This window comes from Anomaloglossus baeobatrachus, chromosome 4 (assembly GCF_048569485.1).
Source record: "Anomaloglossus baeobatrachus isolate aAnoBae1 chromosome 4, aAnoBae1.hap1, whole genome shotgun sequence".
Classification (NCBI taxonomy): Eukaryota; Metazoa; Chordata; class Amphibia; order Anura; family Aromobatidae; genus Anomaloglossus; species Anomaloglossus baeobatrachus.
The window spans coordinates 441,903,190-441,925,730 of record NC_134356.1 but is presented as its reverse complement, the minus strand read 5'-3'; the positions used below and the strand labels follow the sequence as shown (position 1 = coordinate 441,925,730).

General features: G+C 51.3%; 1 protein-coding gene across 4 annotated transcripts in view; it reads right to left on the bottom strand.

Moving 5' to 3' along the window:
* The window catches only part of VPS13C (vacuolar protein sorting 13 homolog C), a 492,503-nt gene that overhangs the window by 195,777 nt on the left and 274,185 nt on the right, over nt 1-22,541 (bottom strand). For all 4 annotated transcript variants that reach the window (XM_075345525.1, XM_075345526.1, XM_075345527.1 and 1 more), the window contains 4 exons: nt 22,124-22,257; nt 3,605-3,761; nt 3,439-3,518; nt 2,023-2,082 (listed from right to left, as the gene is read on the bottom strand). In XM_075345525.1, the coding sequence (XP_075201640.1) occupies nt 2,023-2,082; nt 3,439-3,518; nt 3,605-3,761; nt 22,124-22,257 (431 nt within the window). The remainder of the gene's footprint in view (nt 1-2,022; nt 2,083-3,438; nt 3,519-3,604; nt 3,762-22,123; nt 22,258-22,541) is intronic.

Here is a 22,541-nt window from a genome sequence, read left to right as displayed (position 1 = left end):
ACAGTGCCAGAATGTAGTCATTACAACTTTTTGTAAGGAGCCATAATATGCATAATATGGTATATTTATCAGTGAGCTTATGTTACATGACTGTGATGCTCGTCTGTTATTCCTCCTATAAATTTATGAATAAAATGACATTTGGGTATTACCAGCTATTATGGCTGTATTCCTATCCAGGCTGATACTGTCCAGTCAGTGTGGACAGCCCTATACTATGTAGAGCCACACCGATTTTTTTAAAGGGCATGGTATCACAAATGGATCATGAAGATAAAGAAGGCAACACTATGATGTAACAAAAAAATATCCATTATTATTAGATTCTGAATGATAATCTTTACTAAATAAGGCATGAAGAGGTGACCGATCCAATTTAAGTCTTTTAGTAAGTCATTCTTACATTATGTGACCTTTTTGTTTCAGATTGTTCACAAAACTGTCACAAGCATATGAATGCTTCACCATTAAAACTATCACACATAGTATTAATGTTTTTGATTGCATACAGAAAAAATACAAACAAATATAATAAATACAGTGGAACTTATTGTGTGAGCATTTCGCTACACGAGCAAAGCTTCCTGTAAATTTGTAACTCAGTTTGCGACCAATCTTTGCTCTACGAGCAAATACTCACTGCACACACTTCCGGTTCCGTACTTTCACCGCGCTCTGACCCACTCTTGCAGTCCGCACAAACAAACACACACACATATTATGCTCACCTTACCTTCTGTTCCCTCGCCGACCTCCTGGTTCTTGTTGTCCGCCAGTACAGGATGTGTATCGGGTAACCATCGAGATGATGGAGGAACTTCCACTCTCCACCGCTTCTCAAAGGCAGCGCGCTAACCAGAGTCAAGCGTCTCCTGCCTTTGACGTCAGCTTGCTGGCAGCGAAAGCTCCGGCATCGGTTGCGATGGTTACACGACACACATCCTGTACTGGTGGACTACAAGAACCGGGAGGCTGGCGAGGGAACGGAAAGTAAGGTGAGCATAATATGTGTGTTTGTGTGTGTGTGGAATGGCACAATAGAGGACCAGGATGGTACACTGAACAAGTTGTGGAATGAATTGTCTGAGCTTCCATTATTTCTTATGGGAAATTTTGCTTTGCTAGACAAGTGTCTTGGTTTACAAGCACACTCCCAGAACAGATTGTTCTTGTAAACCAAGGTTCCACTGTACAGTAAATATTACTAAATTGCTACAAAATATAGCATAGACAGATAGGGGAAAATCTCATGATATAATTTCATCCTAGTGGATTAAATATAAGACCCCAATCATAAGGATGTCATAGAATATACTCCAAGTTCAATTCAAAAAAAGTCGTGTAAAAAACACGTGTAGGAGACTTATTCAAAAAATATCAAATTTATTAATGTCAATATAACCAAGATAAAATCATTACACATACAAACAAGTTTGAGGTAAGTGGATTCTGTATTCACCCACCCATCAGTGAACCACCCAGGTCAGCCCATCATAATATAGAGACCATGGATAAATAGCAATTGCAATAGTGCTAACAGCACATAGTGTGAACAAATAATCACATCAAACGGTCATCTTATATGGACTTACCCATGGTGTGAAAAAAGTAGGCCAGACAGGGGTGGCTCAGAGGTGGACAGGCAAATACCCTTCAACCCGGACGCGCGTGTCGCCAAAGCTTCATCAGTGCAGGCTGATGTGATTATTTGTTCACACTATGTGCTGTTAGCACTATTGCACTTGCTATTTATCCATGGTCTCTATATTATGATGGGCTGACCTGGGTGGTTCACTGATGGGTGGGTGAATACAGAATCCACTTACCTCAAACTTGTTTGTATGTGTAATGATTTTATCTTGGTTATATTGACATTAATAAATTTGATATTTTTTGAATAAGTCTCCTACACGTGTTTTTTACACGACTTTTTTTGGAGTAAATATTACTAAATTGTAGTTAATAAAATTGCATTCAGCGATTGGACAATTCTTATTAATTGAAAAGAAACGTTTTACTCACACTCATAGTCTGCAAAGTGCTGCTGTGAACAGTTGTAAAATTGGGCCCATTGCAGTCAGCCTACCGTTAAGAAAAAGTACACTTTACTCAAAGCATTAAGTTGCATGATAAACAAAGAAAGTCACAGACAATGAGACGCCACCTCCTGCAATGTGCCCCACACCAAACTCCTTATGCCATATAGATGAGCACCACTTCTTATCTAAAAAGTGAGATTAAGCATTTTTAATCTTGTTACAGTTATTAATTGGAGGTCCATTACCCCTTTTTCAATAAAAGCAAACTCCTTGTAATAAACAAAAAAAATCCACAACATAAGCTGGGTTTACACACTGCAACATCTCAAACGACATCGCTGTAACGTCACCGGTTTTGTGACGCAATAGCGATGTTGTTTGCGATGTTGCAGTGTGTGAAACCTATCAGCGTCCCGGCCCCTGCTGTGAAGTTGTAATCGTTACAAAACGTTCAGGACCATTCCTAGCTCCTTTGTTTCCCGCTGTGCAGCATGAAGTTTCAGTGTGTGAAGACTTTGCAGCAACTTTGTTAGCAACTTCCCTTTCAAAAGGCTGCTTATCAACGTCCCCAAAAAACCAGCTAGGTCGCTCTGCAGGTCCGGATCGCTGTTGAGTTGTTGGCCAGGTTTGCCTGTTTGAACGCTCACCAGAGACTTAGCAGAGACTTAGGGAGGTCGCTATTGCGTCACCAAACCGGTGACGTTACAGCGATGTCCTTTGCGATGTTGCAGTGTGTAAACCCAGCTATACTCTAACGGCAGCGGGTCTCTTAGTGCTTGTGTGATTTTGTCAAACCGAATGAGCCCTGCAGCCAGTTCGTGGTTGCTATTCGGCGATGAACCTTGGACTAGCGGAAGTAGCGAGAGCGCAGCAGCCCTATAGTGGCTGCTGATTTGCGGCACAGCTCACGTGGTATAGTAATGTCATCCCAGCCTCAGGAGACTTCCGGCAATATTGCAGCAGATGAATATCTTATTTTAATTTTAAAATAGGAACTATTTTATTTAAAAAAGGGGTTGTCCAGATATCTGATCCGTTTAAAGTTGGAGTATTGAGCTGTTATTGCAGAGATGAAAATTGGAAGACATATTTACATTCTTGGGGTCCACAATTTTTTTTAGCTCTATACAGTGTGTATGGATGACTATTTCCCGAGCAAGGTAACTGGAGTTGAATCCTGAACACTAGAGGGCAATATAACTACATCCAATTTACCAGTTGTAGGTCTGTAATAAATGCCTCATAAATAAACTGAACCTCTGTACACATTAGACAATAGCCATACAAACGTATTCCAAGTAGCTGTAGAATGCATAGGTTAAAGCAAAATTTTCACATGATCCAAAAAAACTTGGCTTGTTCATGATCTGTCTTAGAATAATAAAAGTCAACTACAAACCTTTACATACTCCATTTTTAGAAGATGCTTATTGGTGTCATCAGAAGAATTAATAAGCAGCAGGGGCCCTCCTTTGGGACCTGTGTGAGCAAAGAACATGGATTAAAAATGGAATGAAAAACAAAAGATCTTTTGATTTGTGGTCAAGAATTGGATATTCCCTCACCAAGGAACTCTGTACACGTCATGCTGATTTTCTGCAAATACACAGCTGCAGTCATTTCATGGTTTCCCACCCGTGTTACTGCCCCAAGTTGTGAAGCCTGAATAATATGTAGAGGTGGAGCATTTCCACGAACCTGCTTCATTAGCTGAACCACAACCTGGGCAAAGACAAGTATAAACAGGCAAACGTAAGAAAATGGAAGCCGCTCTTAGGCTATGTGCGCACAGTGCGTTTTTCGCGGCATTTTTGCACGTTTTTGGGCTCAAAACTGCGTGACACTGCTTCCCTAGCAAAGTCTACAAGTTTTCATTTTTGTTGTCTGCACACAAAACTTTTTTTTTTTAAGCTGCGTTTTTGAGCTTAAAAAAAAAATGGTCATGTCAATTCTTTCCTGCGTTTTACCCCCATGCAATGCATTGGAAAAATGCAGAAAAACGCAGAGATCAAAAACGCAGCAAAACACAGCCAAAAAGGTGGTAAAAACGCATGCGTTTTAACCGGTGCGTTTTTTGTGCGTTTGTGTGTTTTTTTGTGCGTTTTTTAGCAGCCAAAAACGCAGCGTCAAAAGAAGGGAGAAGGGAATTTTGTTACTTACCGTAAATTCCTTTTCTTCTAGCTCTTATTGGGAGACCCAGACGATTGGGGTATAGCTGCTGCCCTCTGGAGGCCACACAAAGCACTACACTAAAAAGTGCAAGGCCCCTCCCCCTCTGGCTATACCCCCCCGTGGTATCACGGGTTCTCCAGTTTTAGTGCCAAAGCAAGAAGGAGGAAGCCAATAACTGGTTTAAACAAATTAACTCCGAATAACGTCGGAGAACTGAAAAACCGTTCAACATGAACAACATGTGTACCCGCAAACAACCAAGAAATCCCGAAGGACAACAGGGCGGGTGCTGGGTCTCCCAATAAGAGCTAGAAGAAAAGGAATTTACGGTAAGTAACAAAATTCCCTTCTTCTTCAGCGCTCTATTGGGAGACCCAGACGATTGGGACGTCCAAAAGCTGTCCCTGGGTGGGTAAAGAGATACCTCATGTTAGAGCTGCAAAACAGCCCTCCCCTACGGGGATGTCACTGCCGCCCGCAGGACTCTTCTACCTAAGCTGGCATCCGCCGAAGCATAGGTATGCACCTGAAAATGTTTGGTGAAAGTGTGCAGACTCGACCAGGTAGTTGCCTGGCACACCTGTTGAGCCGAAGCCTGGTGTCGTAGCGCCCAGGACGCACTCACGGCTCTGGTTGAATGGGCTTTCAGCCCTGAAAGAACCGGAAGCCCTGCAAAACGGTAGGCTTCCAGAATTGGTTCTTTGATCCATCGAGCCAGGGTGGCTTTAGAAGCCTGCAACCTCTTGCGCGTACCAGCGACAAGGGCATCGGAACGGCGTACGGGCGCCGTGCGTGAAGAAGGGAATTTTGTTTACTTACCGTAAATTCCTTTTCTTCTAGCTCCAATTGGGAGACCCAGACAGTGGGTGTATAGCTACTGCCTCTGGAGGCCGCACAAAGAACTACACTTAAAAGTGTAAGGCCCCTCCCCTTCTGGCTATACACCCTCCCGTAGGAGTACAGATTCCTCAGTTTTAGTACCAAAGCAAGAAGGAGGAAAGCCAATAACAGTTTCAAAAACAAATTCAATCCGATAACTAGATCGGAGAACTTAAGAAACAACGTGAACAACATGTGCACCCGAAAAAACGAAACCCTAAAAACAGATAGGGCGGGTGCTGGGTCTCCCAATTGGAGCTAGAAGAAAAGGAATTTACGGTAAGTAAACAAAATTCCCTTCTTCTTTTTCGCTCCTAATTGGGAGACCCAGACAGTGGGACGTCCAAAAGCAGTCCCTGGGTGGGTAAAAAGATACCACATGAACGGGCTGTCATACAGCCTCTTCCTACAGGTGGGCCACCGCCGCCTGAAGGACCTGTCTACCTAGGCTGGCGTCTGCCGAAGCGTAGGTATGCACTTGATAGTGTTTGGTAAACGTGTGCAGACTCGACCAGGTAGCCGCCTGGCACACTTGCTGAGCCGTAGCCTGATGCCTCAACGCCCAGGACGCACCAACGGCTCTGGTAGAATGGGCCTTCAGTCCAGATGGAATCTGAAGCCCAGCAGAACGGTATGTGTGAAGAATTGGTTCCTTGATCCACCGCGCCAGGGTGGATTTGGAAGCTTGCGATCCCTTATGCTGACCAGCGACTAGGACAAAGAGCGCATCCGAACGGCGTAGAGGCGCCGTGCGAGAAATGTAAATCCTGAGTGCTCTCACCAGGTCCAACAGATGTAAACCCTTTTCAAATTGGTGAACTGGATGCGGACACAAAGATGGCAAAGTGATATCCTGATTGAGATGAAAGGAAGAAACCACCTTGGGAGAAAACTCTGGAATTGGACGCAGTACTACCTTGTCTTGGTGAAACACCAGGAAGGGAGATTTGCAAGATAACGCCGCTAGCTCGGACACTCTGCGAAGAGACGTGACCGCCACAAGAAAAACTACTTTTTGTGAAAGCCGAGAAAGGGAAACCTCTTTCAAAGGCTCGAAAGGCGGCTTCTGGAGAGCAATGAGAACCTTGTTTAGATCCCAGGGTTCCAATGGCCGTCTGTAAGGAGGAACGATATGACAAACTCCTTGGAGAAACGTGCGTACTTTAGAAAGCTGTGCCAAGCGCTTCTGAAAGAATACGGATAACGCGGAGACTTGACCCTTAAGCGAGCTAAGGGACAAACCTTTTTCCAACCCAGACTGCAGGAAGGAAAGAAAAATTGGCAATGCAAATGGCCAGGGAGAAAACCCTTGAGCCAAGCACCACGCTAAGAATATCTTCCACGTCCTGTGATAGATCTTAGCTGAGGATGGTTTTCTAGCCTGTCTCATTGTGGCAACAACTCCCTGAGATAAACCTGAGGCCGCTAGGATCCAGGACTCAATGGCCACACAGTCAGGTTCAGGGCCGCAGAATTCAGATGGAAAAACGGCCCTTGAGACAGCAGATCTGGACGGTCTGGTAGTGCCCACGGTTGGCCTACCGTGAGATGCCACAGATCCGGGTACCACGACCTTCTTGGCCAATTTGGAGCGACGAGTATGGCTCGCTGGCAGTCGGACTTGATTTTCCGGAGAACTCTGGGTAACAATGCTAGAGGTGGGAACACATAGGGGAGTCGGAATTGCGACCAATCCTGAACCAAGGCGTCTGCCGCCAGCGCTCGGTGATCGTGAGACCGTGCCATGAAAACTGGGACCTTGTTGTTGTGCCGTGACGCCATCAGATCGACGTCCGGCGACCCCCAGCGGCAACAGATCTGTTGAAACACGTCCGGGTGAAGGGACCATTCTCCTGCGTCCATGCCCTGGCGACTGAGAAAGTCTGCTTCCCAGTTTTCCACGCCTGGGATGTGAACTGCAGATATGGTGGACGCTCTGCTTTCCACCCACGTCAAAATCCGCTGGACTTCTTGAAAAGCTTGGCGACTGCGTGTTCCCCCTTGGTGGTTGATGTACGCCACCGCCGTGGAATTGTCCGACTGAATCCGAATCTGCTTGCCTTCCAGCCATTGTTGGAAGGCTCGCAGGGCAAGGTAGATTGCTCTGATTTCCAGAACATTGATCTGCAAGGTGGACTCTTCCTGAGTCCACGTCCCCTGAGCCCTGTGGTGGAGAAACACCGCTCCCCATCCTGATAGGCTCGCATCTGTCGTGACCACTGCCCAGGACGGGGGAAGGAACGACTTTCCCTGTGACAATGAGTTGGGGAGAAGCCACCAACGTAGAGAATCCTTGGCAGTCTGAGAGAGGGAGACAGTCCTGTCGAGGGACGTCGATTTCCCATCCCATTGGCGCAGAATGTCCCATTGGAGAGGGCGCAGATGAAACTGCGCGAACGGGACTGCCTCCATTGCTGCTACCATCTTTCCTAGGAAATGCATGAGGCGCCTCAGTGAGTGCGACTGGCTCTGAAGGAGAGATTGCACTCCAGTCCGTAGCGAGCACTGCTTGTCCAGTGGAAGCCTCACTATCGCTGATAGAGTATGAAACTCCATGCCAAGATAAGTCAGAGATTGGGTCGGGGTTAGATGAGACTTTGGAAAGTTGATAATCCACCCGAAAGTCTGGAGAGTGTCTAGCGCCACCTTCAGACTGTGTTGGCATGCTTCTTGAGAGGATGCCTTTATAAGCAGGTCGTCTAGGTACGGGATGACCGAGTGACCCTGCGAGTGCAGAACAGCTACTACTGCTGCCATGACTTTGGTGAAGACCCGGGGGGCTGTTGCCAGACCGAAGGGTAACGCTACGAACTGTAGGTGCTCGTCGTGTATGACGAAACGTAGGAAACGCTGATGCTCTGGTGCAATCGGCACGTGGAGATACGCATCTTTGATGTCTATTGATGCTAGAAAATCTCCCTGAGACATTGAGGCTATGACGGAGCGTAGGGATTCCATCCGGAACCTCCTGACTTTTACGTGTCTGTTGAGCAACTTCAGATCCAGGACGGGACGATACGATCCGTCCTTTTTTGGGACCACAAACAGATTGGAGTAAAAACCGTGACCCTGTTCCTGAAGAGGGACGGAGGTCACCACTCCTTCCGCCTTTAGAGCGGCCACCGCCTGCAACAGAGCATCGGCTCGGTCTGGTGGTGGAGAAGTTCTGAAGAAACGAGTTGGCGGACGAGAACCGAACTCTATCCTGTACCCGTGAGATAGAATATCTCTCACCCAACGGTCTTTGACATTTGCTAGCCAAATGTCGCCAAAGTGGGACAGCCTCCCACCGACCGCGGGTGTGGGCATCGGAGACCGCAAGTCAGGAGGACGTCGTTTTGGCAACGGTTCCTCCGGCTGGTCTTTTTGGGCGTGACTGAGACCTCCAAGAATTTGAACGTCTCTGGTCCTTTTGAGTCTTTTTTGACGAGGCGAATTGGGACCTGCCCTGTCCTCGAAAGGACCGATAACCAGACTGACCCCTCCTCTGTTGGGGCTTGTTTTGTCTGTGTTGCGGTAAGGAAGAGTCCTTACCTTTGGAGTGTTTGATGATTTCATCCAAACGCTCTCCAAACAATCGGTCACGAGAAAAAGGCAAATTGGTTAAGCACTTCTTGGAATGAGAATCTGCTTTCCAATGTCTCAACCACAGAGCCCTACGCAAAACAACTGAGTTGGCTGACGCCACTGCCGTGCGGCTTGTAGCGTCAAGAACAGCATTAATCGCGTACGACGCGAATGCCGCCATTTGCGAGGTCAATGGTGCTACCTGCGGGGCAAATGCACGTGTGACTGAGTCGACTCGCGCAAGCCCGGCCGTGATAGCTTGGAGTGCCCATACGGCCGCAAAAGAAGGCGCTAATGACGCTCCAATCGCTTCATAGATGGATTTCAGCCAGAGCTCCATCTGCCTGTCAGTGGCATCTTTAAGTGCCGCTCCATCTTCAACAGCAACCAAGGATCTGGCTGCAAGCCTGGAAATTGGAGGATCCACTTTTGGACACTGGGTCCAACCCTTGACCACTTCAGAGGGAAAAGGGTAGCGTGTATCTTTAAGTCGTTTAGGAAAACGCCTTTCAGGATAAGCGTGGGGTTTCTGGATTGCGTCTCTGAAGTCAGCGTGGTCCAGAAAAGTGCTTAATGTACGCTTAGGGTATCTGAAATGGATTCTCTCGTGCTGCGAAGCTGACTCCTCTACAGGAGGAGCTGGTGGGGAAATATTCAACATCTTATTGATGTTAAATATAAGATCATTAACTATTGCGTCACCATCTGGTGTATCTAGATTGAGAGCGGTCCCAGGATCAGAATCCTGATCAGTTAAGTCCGCCTCATCACCCATAGATTCATCCCGCTGGGATCCAGACCATTGAGATGAATGTGAAGGCCCGTCATAACGAGCCCGCTTAGGCTGCCCGGGGCCATCGTCCGAGTCAGAGTCTTCACCCTGAGGTGTAGATGCCCGTCCCGGAGCTAGGAGCTGAGGGGGACCAGGGGGCAATACATGCACAGTGTCCGTGGTCTGAAGTACAGGCCTAGCTCGCAATGTGTCAAGAATTTGTGACATAGTGAGAGACATTCTGTCAGCAAAAGCTGCAAACTCAGTTCCTGTCACCTGGACAGCATTCACAGGTGGTACACCCTGGGACACGTCCAGCAGAGGTCCCGACTGTGCAAGCGCCGCAGGGGCCGAGCACTGCACACAATGGGGGTCCGTGGAGCCTGCCGGTAGAAAAGTCCCACATGCGGTGCAGGAAGCATACAATGTCTGTGCCTTGGCACCCTTGCGTTTTACGGGCGACATGCTGCTGGCTCTCTGCATGTGAGAGAGTCTATAGCCAAAGGGCGACCAGCGCTATGTAATACCAAGTATTTGTAGCAACAAAATACTAAGAATACTACGAGCACAAGAGGGGGTGAGCCCTGAGGGCTGCTTACCGCCCGCTGAACAGCGGGTAAGAGGCTGCAGAATGCCTTGTCTGGGTCTCCCCGGCTCCCCTCTGCAGCTCAGCGTGTCAGCAAGAATGGCTGCCGGCTACTGTGGAGAGGGGCGGTCCGTGGGAGTTCCCAAACAAAAGTGCGGGAACAGTGTCCCCTCTGTGCTGACTGTGAGGGCTGGAGTATGTAAAAACGACTCCAGCCCTCAGCGCTGATGCACTGGCCAGCGTCCCGCCCCTCTCCTGACTGGCAGGTCTGTGGGCGGGAACGAACGAAAGCAGGCCGCAAAAGCCGGGGACTCGAGTTATCAGCGCGGCCGCCGTAAAAGCGCGGGCCGCGCTGAAGTCCCCGGCGCACCGCAAGTGCCAGCCGCGCCGCTGTTCGAGCGGCCGGCGCGACCGAGTTCTGGACGTGGGCAGCGTCCCGCCCCTCTCCTGACTGGCAGGTGTGGGGGCGGGAACGAAAGGAAGCAGGCCGCAAAAGCCGGGGACTGTAGTTATCAGCGCGGCCGCCGTAAAAGCGCAGGCCGCGCTGAAGTCCCCGGCGCACTACAAGTGCCAGCCGCGCCGCAGTCCCAGCGGCCGGCGCGGCCTATTCCCATAAATGTGCCTGCTTCAGCAAAGCTGAATGAGGCCATGGCACAGGCGCCGCAGCGCTGATGTCCCCCGGCGCACTACAACACCCAGCATGCTGCGGTGTGAGCGCCAGATACACGGGGACACAGAGTACCTTGAGGAAGCAGGGCCATGTCCCTGATGTACTCCGCTCCATCCAGCATCTTCTCCAGGGGCTGTAGATGGAGCACGGTCTCTGTGCCTGGAGACCGGTAAATCCCACTTCACCCAGAGCCCTGTAAAAAGGGATGGGGAAGGAATCAGCATGTGGGCTCCTGCCGCCGTACCCGCAATGGGTACCTCAACCTTACAAACACCTCCGACATAAGTGGGGTGAGAAGGGAGCATGCTGGGGACACTATATGTGTCCTCTTTTCTTCCATCCGACATAGTCAGCAGCTGCTGCTGACTAAAAACAATGGAGCTATGCGTGCGTGTCTGACCTCCTTGCGCACAAAGCTAAAACTGAGGAATCTGTACTCCTACGGGAGGGTGTATAGCCAGAAGGGGAGGGGCCTTACACTTTTAAGTGTAGTTCTTTGTGCGGCCTCCAGAGGCAGTAGCTATACACCCACTGTCTGGGTCTCCCAATTAGGAGCGAAAAAGAAATGTAGATTCTGAGTGCTCTCACCAGATCTAGCAAACGTAAATCATTCTCATACCGGTGAACCGGATGAGTGCAAAAGGACGGTAAGGAGATATCCTGATTAAGATGAAACGAGGATACTACCTTAGGGAGAAACTCCGGAATGATGCGCAGCACTACCTTGTCCTGGTGAAAACACCAGGAAGGGAGCCTTGGATGACAGAGCTGCCAGCTCAGACACTCGCCGAAGCGATGTGATCACAACGAGAAACGCCACCTTCTGTGACAGGCGAGAAAAAGAAACTTCCTTCAGAGGCTCGAAAGGCGGCTTCTGGAGAGCAACTAGAACCCTGTTCAGATCCCATGGATCCAACGGCCCCTTGTACGGGGGTACGATATGACAAACCCCCTGCGGGAACGTGCGCACCTTAGAAAGACGTGCTAGACGCTTCTGAAAGAACACGGATAGTGCTGAGACTTGCCCTTTGAGGGAGTCTAGCGACAAGCCCTTTTCTAACTCCTATTGTAGGAAGGAAAGAAAGATAGGCAATGCAAATGGCCAGGGAGACACTCCCTGAGTAGAGCACCAGATTAAGAAAACCTTCCACGTTCTGTGGTAGATCTTAGCAGACGTGGGCTTCCTAGCCTGTCTCATGGTGGCAACGACCCCTTGGGATAATCCTGAAGACGCTAGGATCCAGGACACACAAGCCACACAGTCAGGTTCAGGGCCGCAGAATTCCGATGGAGAAAACGGCCCTTGAGACAGTAAGTCTGGTCGGTCTGGTAGTGACCCCGGTCGGCCGACCGTGAGATGCCACAGATCCGGGTACCACGATCTCCTCGGCCAGTCTGGTGCGACGAGTATGACGCGGCTGCAATCGGATCTGATTTTTGCGCAGTACTCTGGGCAACAGTGCCAGAGGTGGAAACACATATGTGAGCCGGAACTGCGACCAATCTTGCACTAAGGCGTCTGCCGCCAGAGCTCTGTGATCGCGCGATCGTGCCATAAATGCCGGGACCTTGTTGGTGTGCCGAGACGCCATTAGGTCGACGTCCGGCCCCCCCCCAGCGGCAACAGATTTCCTGAAACACGTCCGGGTGAAGGGACCATTCCCCCGCGTCCATGCCCTGGCGACTGAGGATATGGTGGATGCTGTGTCCTCCACCCACATGAGGATTCGCCGGACTTCCTGGAAGGCTGCTGACTGCGTGTCCCTCCTTGGTGGTTGAAGTATGCCACCGCTGTGGAGATGTCCGACTGGATTCGGATCTGCTCCCTTCTAGCCACTTTTGGAAAGCTAATAGGGTAAGATACCCTGCCCCGATTTCCAGCACATCGAACTGAAGGGTGGACTCCTGCTGAGTCCACGTCCCCTGAGCCATGTGGCGGAGACAAACTGCTCCCCACCCTGACAGACTCGTATCTGTCGTGACCACTGCCCAGGATGGGGGCTATGGCAATGAGGTGGGAATAAGCCACTATTGCAGAGAGTCCTCGGCCGTCAGGGAAAGGGAGACTTCCCGTCCAGGGAGGTTGACTGCCCATCCCATTTGCGGAGAATGTCCGATTGCCGTTGGCGCAGATGAAACTGCGCAAAGAGAACTGCCTCGATGGCTGCCACCATCTTCCTTAGGAAGTGCATGAGGCGCCTTAAGGGGTGCGACTGGCCTTGAAGGAGAGACTGCACCTCTGTCCACAGTGAACGCTGCTGGTTCAGCGGAAGCTTCACTATGGCTGATAGAGTATGAAACTCCATGCCGAGATACGTTAGTGATTGAGTCGGAGACAGATTTGACCTTGCCAAATTGATGATCCACCCGAAAGTCTGGAGAGTCTCCAGCGTAACATTCAGGCTGCGTTGGCATGCCTCGAGGGAGGTTGCTTTGACGAGTAGATCGTCCAAGTACGGAATCACTCCGTGAGAGTGCAAGACTGCTACCACTGCTGCCATGACCTTGGTGCCCACCCGTGGGGCTGTCGCCAGACTGAATGGCAGAGCTACGAACAGAAGATGTTCGTCTCCTATCACAAAACGTAGAAAACGTTGGTGCTCCGTAGCAATTGGCACGTGGAGATAGGCATCTTTGATGTCTGTTGAGGCAAGGAAGTCTCCTCGAGACATTGAGGCAATGACGGATCGGAGGGATCCCATCCGGAACCGCCTGGCGTTCGCATGCTCGTTGAGCAGTTTCAGAACCAGAACAGGACGGAAGGAACCGTCCATTTTTGGAGCCACAAAGAGATTGGAGTACAAACCCTCGCCCTCGTTCCTGAGGGGGGACAGGGATCACCACTCCTTCTGCTCTTAGAGCGTCCACCGCCTGCAGCAGGGCATCCGCTCGGTGGAGAGGTGGGGCCGTTCTGAAGAATGGAGTCGGAGGACGAGAACAGAACACTGTCCTGTGCACGTGAGCACAATGTCCGTCACCCACCGGTCTGTGACCTGTGGCAGCTAAATGTCGCCAAAGGCGGGGGAGTCTGCCATCAACCGCGGATGCGGAGAGAGGTAGAGAGCTGAGAGTCATGAGGAGACCGCCTTGGTAGCGGTTCCTCCGGCTGCCTTCTTTGGGCGTGATTGAGCCCGGCCGGAATCTGAGCCCGTCTGAGGTCTTGTAGCCCTTTTGCACGAGGACAATTGGGACCTGCCCGAGCTTGGGAAGGACCGAAACCTCGACTGTACTTTTAGGACAGCATTAATAGGGTAAGTCGCAGTGCAGACATTGCGGAGTTACGGACGCCTCTGCGGTACAGATGTACATGTGCTCAAGGCCAGCTGCGCAAGAACCGCTGAAAAGGTTAGGTTGCCTATACGGCTGTGAATGCCGGAGCAACCGACACGCCGATAGCCTCCTAGACAGATTTCAACCAGAGTCCATCTGTCTGTGAATGGCATCTTTAAGTGAATCCCCATCTCCAGTGCAACTATGATGCAAGCCTGGAGATTGGAGAATCACACCTTTGGACCCTGGGTCCAGCGCTGACCATGTCAGGGGAAAAAAGGGATATCCTAAAAACGTTTGGAGAAGACGCTTATCTGGTAAGCGTGGTGTTCCTGGACTGCTTCTCTGAAGTCAGCGTGGCCAGAAAAATACTCAATATCTGCGTGAGACACTGAATAGGAACTTCTCCTGTTCGTCTCCTATCTCCACTGGGGGAGCTGAGGGAGGAAGATCCAACCTTCCATTGGTGGACGGTATAGGATCATTCCGTATGGCGTTACCACCCGGTGTATCCGGATTGAGAGCGATGTCAGTATCAAAGCCCTGAAGAGCTGCCTTTTGGTCAAGTAGATTGCCCCATGGGTGCAAGTCTCTATATTAGGACTACTCCGTCCCTGTCCATGGACAGGGTTGACAGGAGGTTTCTTTGGCCACAACTAGTAGAGCCCCGGCAGACGAAGTGCTAGAGACCCCGGCAGACGACGTGCTACAGGGGAGCATGCACACAATGGGACGGTGTCATGAACAGCATCCCATGTAGTAAAAACAGCACTGAAAACTGTGTTGCTTTTTTTGCCACTGCCGACTAGCTATCTAGAAGTATATAGCCAAGATTGGTGACCGTACATTGCAATGTATAGCATACAGGCATAAAGTACAAATGACCACTGCAGCACAAGCAATACAAGCAGCATAGAAGCCTGTGCCCTGGCACCCCTGCTCTTCTGCTGCTGTATACTAGTCATCTAGGGGAATATAGCCCAGAAGAGTGACCCTACAGTGCAATGTATAGCATACAAGCACAAGTACAAATGAACACTGCAGCACATGCAATACAAGCAGCATAGAAGCCTGTGCCCTGGCACCTCTGCTCTTCTGCTGCTGTAGACTGGTCATCTAGGGGAATATAGCCCAGAAGAGTGACCATACAGTGCTATGTATAGCATACAAGCACAAGTACAAATGCACACTGCAGCCCCTGCAATATAAGCAGCATAGAAAAAAAAAAAACCTGTGCCCCAGCACCCTTGGTTTTCTGCTGCTGTAGTCTAGCCATTCCAGGAGAATATAGCTAAGACTAGCGACTGTACAGTGCAATGTATAGCATATCAGCATAAACACAAATGAACACCTCAGTCGTGCAAAACAAGCAGCCTAGAAAGCCTGTGCTTTAGCACACCTGCTTTCCTGCTGCTGATGAGTCGCTCCCCAAGCGGGCATATAGCGACCTATGCAGTTAAAAACAACACATGTATACACTGCATATCTATTGTGGTCAGCACTATGTGTGCCCTTACCGCCCGCCTATAAGCGGGTGTATGAACGCCACTGTCCTGCCTTGGTGCCCCGAGCTCTGTAATGGCTGCCGGCGTCTTCCCCAGCTCGTGTGAGTAGGGGCAGGCCGTGGGCGTGCCCCCAAGGCAGAGCGGGAATCCGGCGCCCGACAGTGTGCAGTGAGAGGGCTGGAGCATGTAAAAAGGCTCCAGCCCTCGGCGCTGCTGATTGTTCAGCGCCTGTCCCCTTCCCTGAGTGACAGGGAGGGGGCGGGAACGAAGCGGCACTAGGCCGCAGAAGCCGGGGACTGGAGTTATAAGCGCCGCCGCCGTAAAAGCGCGGTCGGCGCCCAGTCCCCGGCGAACTACAAGTCCCAGCCGCGCCGCCGCTCCCGGAGCGTCCGGCGCGGTAGTTCCCAAAACACAAAGTCACTCAGCAAGGCTGCAGTGACTGTAACCCTTTACTGTCCCCGGCGCACTAGCACACCCAGCAAGTCTGGAGTGTGCTGTGCCTGTGTGTACGGGGACACAGAGTACCTGTAATGGTGCAGGGCCATGTCCCTGAACGGTACTCCAGCTCCGTATCCAGCAGGTTCAAATGGGTCTGTGGATGGAGCCCGGCATCAGAGCTTTGAGGCCGGCAGGATCCCACTTCCACAGAGCCCCTCAGGGGGATGTGGAAGGAAAACAGCATGTGGGCTCCAGCCTCCGTACCAGCAATAGGTACCTCAACCTTACAACACCATCCAGGGGTGAGAAGGGAGCATGCTGGGGACACTATATGTGTCCTCTTTTCTTCCATCCGAAATAGTCAGCAGCTACTGCTGACTAAAATCTGTGGAGCTATGCGTGGATGTCTGACCTCCTTCGCACACAAAGCTAAAACTGGAGAACCCGTGATACCACGGGGGGGTATAGCCAGAGGGGGAGGGGCCTTGCACTTTTTAGTGTAGTGCTTTGTGTGGCCTCCAGAGGGCAGCAGCTATACCCCAATCGTCTGGGTCTCCCAATAGAGCGCTGAAGAAATTTTGTTTACTTACCGTACATTCCTTTTCTTCTAGCTCCTATTGGGAGACCCAGACAATTGGGTGTATAGCTTCTGCCTCCGGAGGCCACACAAAGTATTACACTTTTAAAAAAGTGTAACCCCTCCCCTCTGCCTATACACCCTCCCGTGCATCACGGGCTCCTCAGTTTTGGTGCAAAAGCAGGAAGGAGGAAACTTATAAATTGGTCTAAGGTAAATTCAATCCGAACGATGTTCGGAGAACTGAAAACCATGAACCAAAAGAACATTTCAACATGAACAACATGTGTACACAAAAGAACAACCAGCCCGAAGGGAACAGGGCGGGTGCTGGGTCTCCCAATAGGAGCTAGAAGAAAAGGAATTTACGGTAAGTAAACAAAATTCCCTTCTTCTTTGTCGCTCCATTGGGAGACCCAGACAATTGGGACGTCCAAAAGCAGTCCCTGGGTGGGTAAAAGAATAACTCGATAAAAAGAGCCGAAACGACCCCCTCTTACAGGTGGGCAACCGCCGCCTGAAGGACTCGCCTACCTAGACTGGCGTCTGCCGAAGCATAGGTATGCACCTGATAGTGTTTCGTGAAAGTGTGCAGACTAGACCAGGTAGCTGCCTGACACACCTGCTGAGCCGTAGCTCGGTGCCGCAATGCCCAGGACGCACCCACGGCTCTGGTAGAATGGGCTTTCAGCCCCGAAGGAAGCGGAAGCCCAGAAGAACGGTAGGCTTCAAGAATCGGTTCCTTAATCCACCGAGCCAAGGTTGACTTGGAAGCCTGCGAACCCTTACGCTGGCCACGACAAGGACAAAGAGCGCATCTGAACGGCGTAGGGGCGCCGTGCGAGACACGTAGAACCGGAGTGCTCTCACTAGATCTAATGAGTGCAAATCCTTTTCACATTGGTAAATTGGATTAGGGCAAAATGAAGGTAAGGAGATATCCTGATTGAGATGAAAAGGAGATACCACCTTAGGGAGAAATTCCGGAACAGGACGCAGAACCACCTTATCCTGGTGAAAAACCAGGAAGGGGGCTTTGCATGACAGCGCTGCAAGCTCCGACACTCTTCGGAGTGATGTAACTGAGATAACCCTGAAGACGCTAGGAGCCAGGACTCAATGGCCACACAGTCAGGTTGAGGGCCGTAGAATTCAGATGGAAAAACGGCCCTTGTGACAGCAAGTCTGGGCGGTCTGGAAGCGCCCACGGTTGACCCACCGAGAGATGCCACAGATCCGGGTACCACGACCGCCTCGGCCAATCTGGAGCGACGAGAATGGCGCGACGACAGTCGGACCTGATCTTGAGCAACACTCTGGGCAGCATCGCCAGAGGAGGAAATACATAAGGCAGTCGAAACTGCGACCAATCCTGAACTAATGCGTCCGCCGCCAGAGCTCTGTGATCTTGAGACCGGGCCATGAATGCCGGGACTTTGTTGTTGTGCCGTGACGCCATGAGATCGACGTCCGGCGTTCCCCAGCGGCGACAGATCTCTCGAAACACGTCTGGGTGAAGAGACCATTCCCCCGCGTCCATGCCCTGACTGAGAAAATCTGCTTCCCAGTTTTCTACGCCCGGGATGTGAACTGCGGAGATCGTGGAGGCTGTGGCTTCCACCCACTGCAGAATCCGCCTGACTTCCTGGAAGGCATGACGACTGCGCGTGCCGCCCTGGTGGTTGATGTATGCGACGGCAGTGGCGTTGTCCGACTGTATACGGATCTGTCTGCCCTCCAGCCACCGATGGAAAGCCAATAGGGCTAGATACACTGCCCTTATCTCCAGAATATTGATCTGAAGGGATGACTATCGGAGTCCAGGTTCCCTGAGCCCTGTGGTGGAGGAAAACCGCTCCCCACCCTGACAGGCTCGCGTCAGTGGTGACCACAGCCCAGGTTGGGGGTAGGAAGGATTTTCCCTGCGATAGCGAATTGGGAAGGAGCCACCACTGAAGTGACGTCTTGGTTGCAAGGGAAAGAGAGACGTTCCTGTCGAGGGAAGTCGACCTCCTGTCCCATTTGCGGAGAATGTCCCATTGGAGTGGCCGCAGATGGAATTGCGCGAAGGGCACTGCCTCCATCGCTGCCACCATCTTCCCCAGGAAGTGCATGAGGCGCCTCAAGGGGTGTGACTGACCCCGAAGAAGAGATTGCCCCCCTGCCTGCAGAGAAAGCTGTTTGTCCAGCGGTAGCTTGACTACTGCTGACTGTGTATGAAACTCCATCCCGAGGTAAGTCAGTGATTGGGTCGGTGTCAACTTGGATTTTGGGAAGTTGATGATCCACCCGAACTGCTGGAGAGTCGCCAGAGCGACGGTAAGGCTGTGTTGACACGCCACCTGAGAAGGTGCCCTGACTAGGAGATCGTCTAAGTAGGGAATCACCGAGTGGCCCTGAGTGTGTAGGACCGCCACAACGGATGCCATGACCTTGGTGAACACCCGTGGGGCTGTCGCCAGGCCGAAAGGCAATGCCACGAACTGAAGGTGTTCGTCCCCGATGGCGAAACGCAAGAAGCGTTGATGTTCGGGTGCGATCGGCACATGGAGATAAGCATCCTTGATGTCGATCGATGCTAGGAAGTCTCCTTGTGACATCGATGCGATGACCGAGCGGAGAGATTCCATCCGAAACCGTCTGGTGCTTACATGTCTGTTGAGTAGTTTGAGGTCCAGAACGGGACGGAATGATCCGTCCTTCTTTGGCACCACGAACAAGTTGGAGTAAAAGCCGCGACCATGTTCCTGAGGGGGAACGGGGATCACAACTCCTTCTGTCTTCAGAGCGTCCACTGCCTGAAAAAGTGCGTCGGCCCGAGCGGGGGGCGGAGAGGTTGTGAAGAAACGAGTCGGGGGACGAGAGCTGAACTCTATCCTGTAACCGTGAGACAGAATGTCTCTCACCCATCGGTCTTGAACATGTGGCCACCAGGCGTCGCAAAAGCGGGAGAGCCTGCCACCGACCGAGGATGCGGTTCGGGGATGCCGAGAGTCATGAAGAGGCCACCTTGGAGGCATTGCCTCCGGCGGCTTTTTGGGGGCGTGACTTAGACCGCCACGCATAGGAGTTCCTCTGGCCTTTCTCCGGCCTGCTGGACGAAGAGGATTGGGACTTGGCGGAGGGACGAAAGGACCGAAACCTCGATTGTATTTTCCGTTGTTGAGGTCTCTTCGGTTTGGACTGGGGTAAGGAGGAGTCCTTTCCCTTGGATTCCTTAATAATCTCATCCAATCGTTCACCAAACAATCGGTCGCCAGAAAACGGCAAACCGGTTAAGAACCTCTTGGAAGCAGAGTCTGCCTTCCATTCGCGCAGCCACATGGCCCTGCAGACTGCCACAGAATTAGCGGATGCCACCGCTGTACGGCTAGCAGAGTCTAGTACTGCGTTCATGGCGTAGGAAGAAAAAGCTGACGCTTCAGAAGTCAAAGACGCAACCTGCGGAGCAGAATTACGTGTGACCGCATTAATCTCAGCCAGACAAGCTGAGATAGCTTGGAGTGCCCACACGGCTGCAAAAGCCGGGGCAAAAGACGCGCCCGTGGCTTCATAGATGGATTTCACCAGGAGCTCTATCTGCCTGTCAGTGGCATCTTTTAGCGATGAGCCATCTGCAACCGATACCACAGATCTAGCCGCCAATCTAGAGACTGGAGGATCCACCTTGGGACATTGAGCCCAACCCTTAACTACGTCAGAGGGGAAGGGGTAACGTGTGTCAGTAAGGCGCTTAGTAAAGCGCTTGTCCGGAACCGCTCTGGGCTTCTGGACAGCATCTCTGAAGTTAGAGTGATCGAAAAACGCACTCCGTGTACGTTTAGGGAACCGAAACTGGTGTTTCTCCTGCTGAGAAGTCGACTCCTCTACAGGTGGAGGCGGGGGAGATAGATCTAACACCTGGTTGATGGACGAGATAAGATCATTTACTAAGGCGTCCCCTTCAGGTGTATCAAGATTGAGAGCAACGTCAGGGTCAGAGCCCTGAGCTGCGACGTCCGCCTCGTCCTCCAGAGAGTCCTCAAGCTGGGAACCCGAGCAGCGTGAAGAAGTCGGGGAAGATTCCCAGCGAGCCCGCTTAGCCGGTCTGGGACTGTGGTCCGGGCAGGAGTCCTCCACGTGAGACCTAGGGCCCCCCCCTGGGAGCGCGCTGCGGCGCGGACCGAGAGGGGCCTGGAGGCGACGATCCAACAGGGCCCGGGGCCTGTGTAAGGACCGGTCTGGACTGCAAAGCTTCTAGCAGCTTGGCAGACCATTTGTCCATAGACTGAGCCATGGATTGTGAAAGTGACTCAGAGTTTCTCAGCAAAAACGGCCTGGACAGGGGGAGCAGGGGGGTCTACCTGAGCCGAGGGGCCCACTAGTGACCGAGGCTCCGGCTAAGCAAGCAAAACAGGGGTCGAGCATTGCTCACAGTGAGGGTAGGTGGAACCCGCAGGTAAAATAGCCGCACAAGAGGTACAGGTCGCAAAAAAACCCTGTGCCTTAGCACCCTTGCTCCTTGTGGACGACATGCTGTTGTCTCCTAGGAGAGTGATCACTGAGGGTATATGGGAAAGGGTATACAGCCCGACCGAACAGAAATATATATATAGAATACGTATCTATTCCGGCACCCTAAGGGGACCAGCACCGGGTGACCGGTGTGGCTTACCGACCGCTAAAAGGCGGAGTGTGTGTCCTCCAGATTCCCTGCCTTAGGTCTCCCAGAGTTGCAGAGCTCTTTCCTGATAATCCTCCACCGGCAGAATGCCAAAAAAAATGGCTGCCGGAGCTCTCTGGGGAGGAGTGGAGCCGTGGGCGGCGCTAGGAAAGTGCGGGAATCTGGGGTCCCCACAGTGATCAGTGAGGGGGAGGAAACATACAGAATGCTCCGGCCCTCACATCCGACGTCAGGTCGGCAGTCCCGCCCTTACCCCTGACAGGCAGGCCCGGGGGTGGGATTTTGCTACTAGGCCGCGATGAAGCCGGGGACTAAATTTAAGACCGCGGCCGACAAGCAGGCGCGGTCGGCGCGGAAGTCCGCCGGTCTTCACAAATCAGCAGCTGCTGCAGTGTCCGGGAAGAAGGCGCGCCATGCACAGTCCTCATGGGGACACAGAGTACCTTAGAGATGCAGGGCCCGGTCCCTGAGGATGAATAGACTCCTGTCCGGCAGATTCCCACAGGGGCTGCGGAGGGAGCACGGTCCCAGTAAATGGATGACCGGTCAGGATCCCACTTCTCCCAGAGCCGCTAAGGGATGGTGAAGGAAACGGCATGAGGCTCCGGCCTTTGTACCCGCAATGGGTACCTCAACCTTAACAGCACCGCCGACGTAGTGGGGTGAGAAGGGAACATGCCGGGGGCCCCGTGGGGGCCCTCTTTTCTTCCAACCGATATAACTAATATGAGAATGCATGAGTGGATGTGTGCCTCCTTCCACACAAAGCATAAAACTGAGGAGCCCGTGATGCACGGGAGGGTGTATAGGCAGAGGGGAGGGGTTACACTTTTAAAGTGTAATACTTTGTGTGGCCTCCGGAGGCAGAAGCTATACACCCAATTGTCTGGGTCTCCCAATGGAGCGACAAAGAAAAACGCAGCATGCGCACATAGCCTAACAATTTATGACCATGAAGTACAAAACCCGGAGGTGACAACATTACCTTTTTAATTTCAAAGTTAATCAGAAGACTCAGCTCAGAGGTCGACTTTGCCGTCTCGGGCTCAGAGATTTCATGCAGTTCTTTATTAGTGGATATTGTGCGGAGTACACTCCCCTGTTTAGATTTCACAATTTCTGCCACAAAAAAAAAAAAAAAAAATGTATAAAAAAAAAAAGCACAAGTTTAGTAATTTGTTAGTTACAATACCTTGCATCCAATGACTTGTACATTAACAAAAAAAAATTACATGGATGAAAGATTTATTGAAAAACATTAATCACGGTGTATTACCAATTTAGTACTGTACATTTGAAGTATAATTCCTATAAAACTGTGCAGCCAAAGAAACCCAAGACTGTGGCGGATGTCTATATATCTTGTGCATCCACACAAAAAACATTCATTGTAAAGACAATCC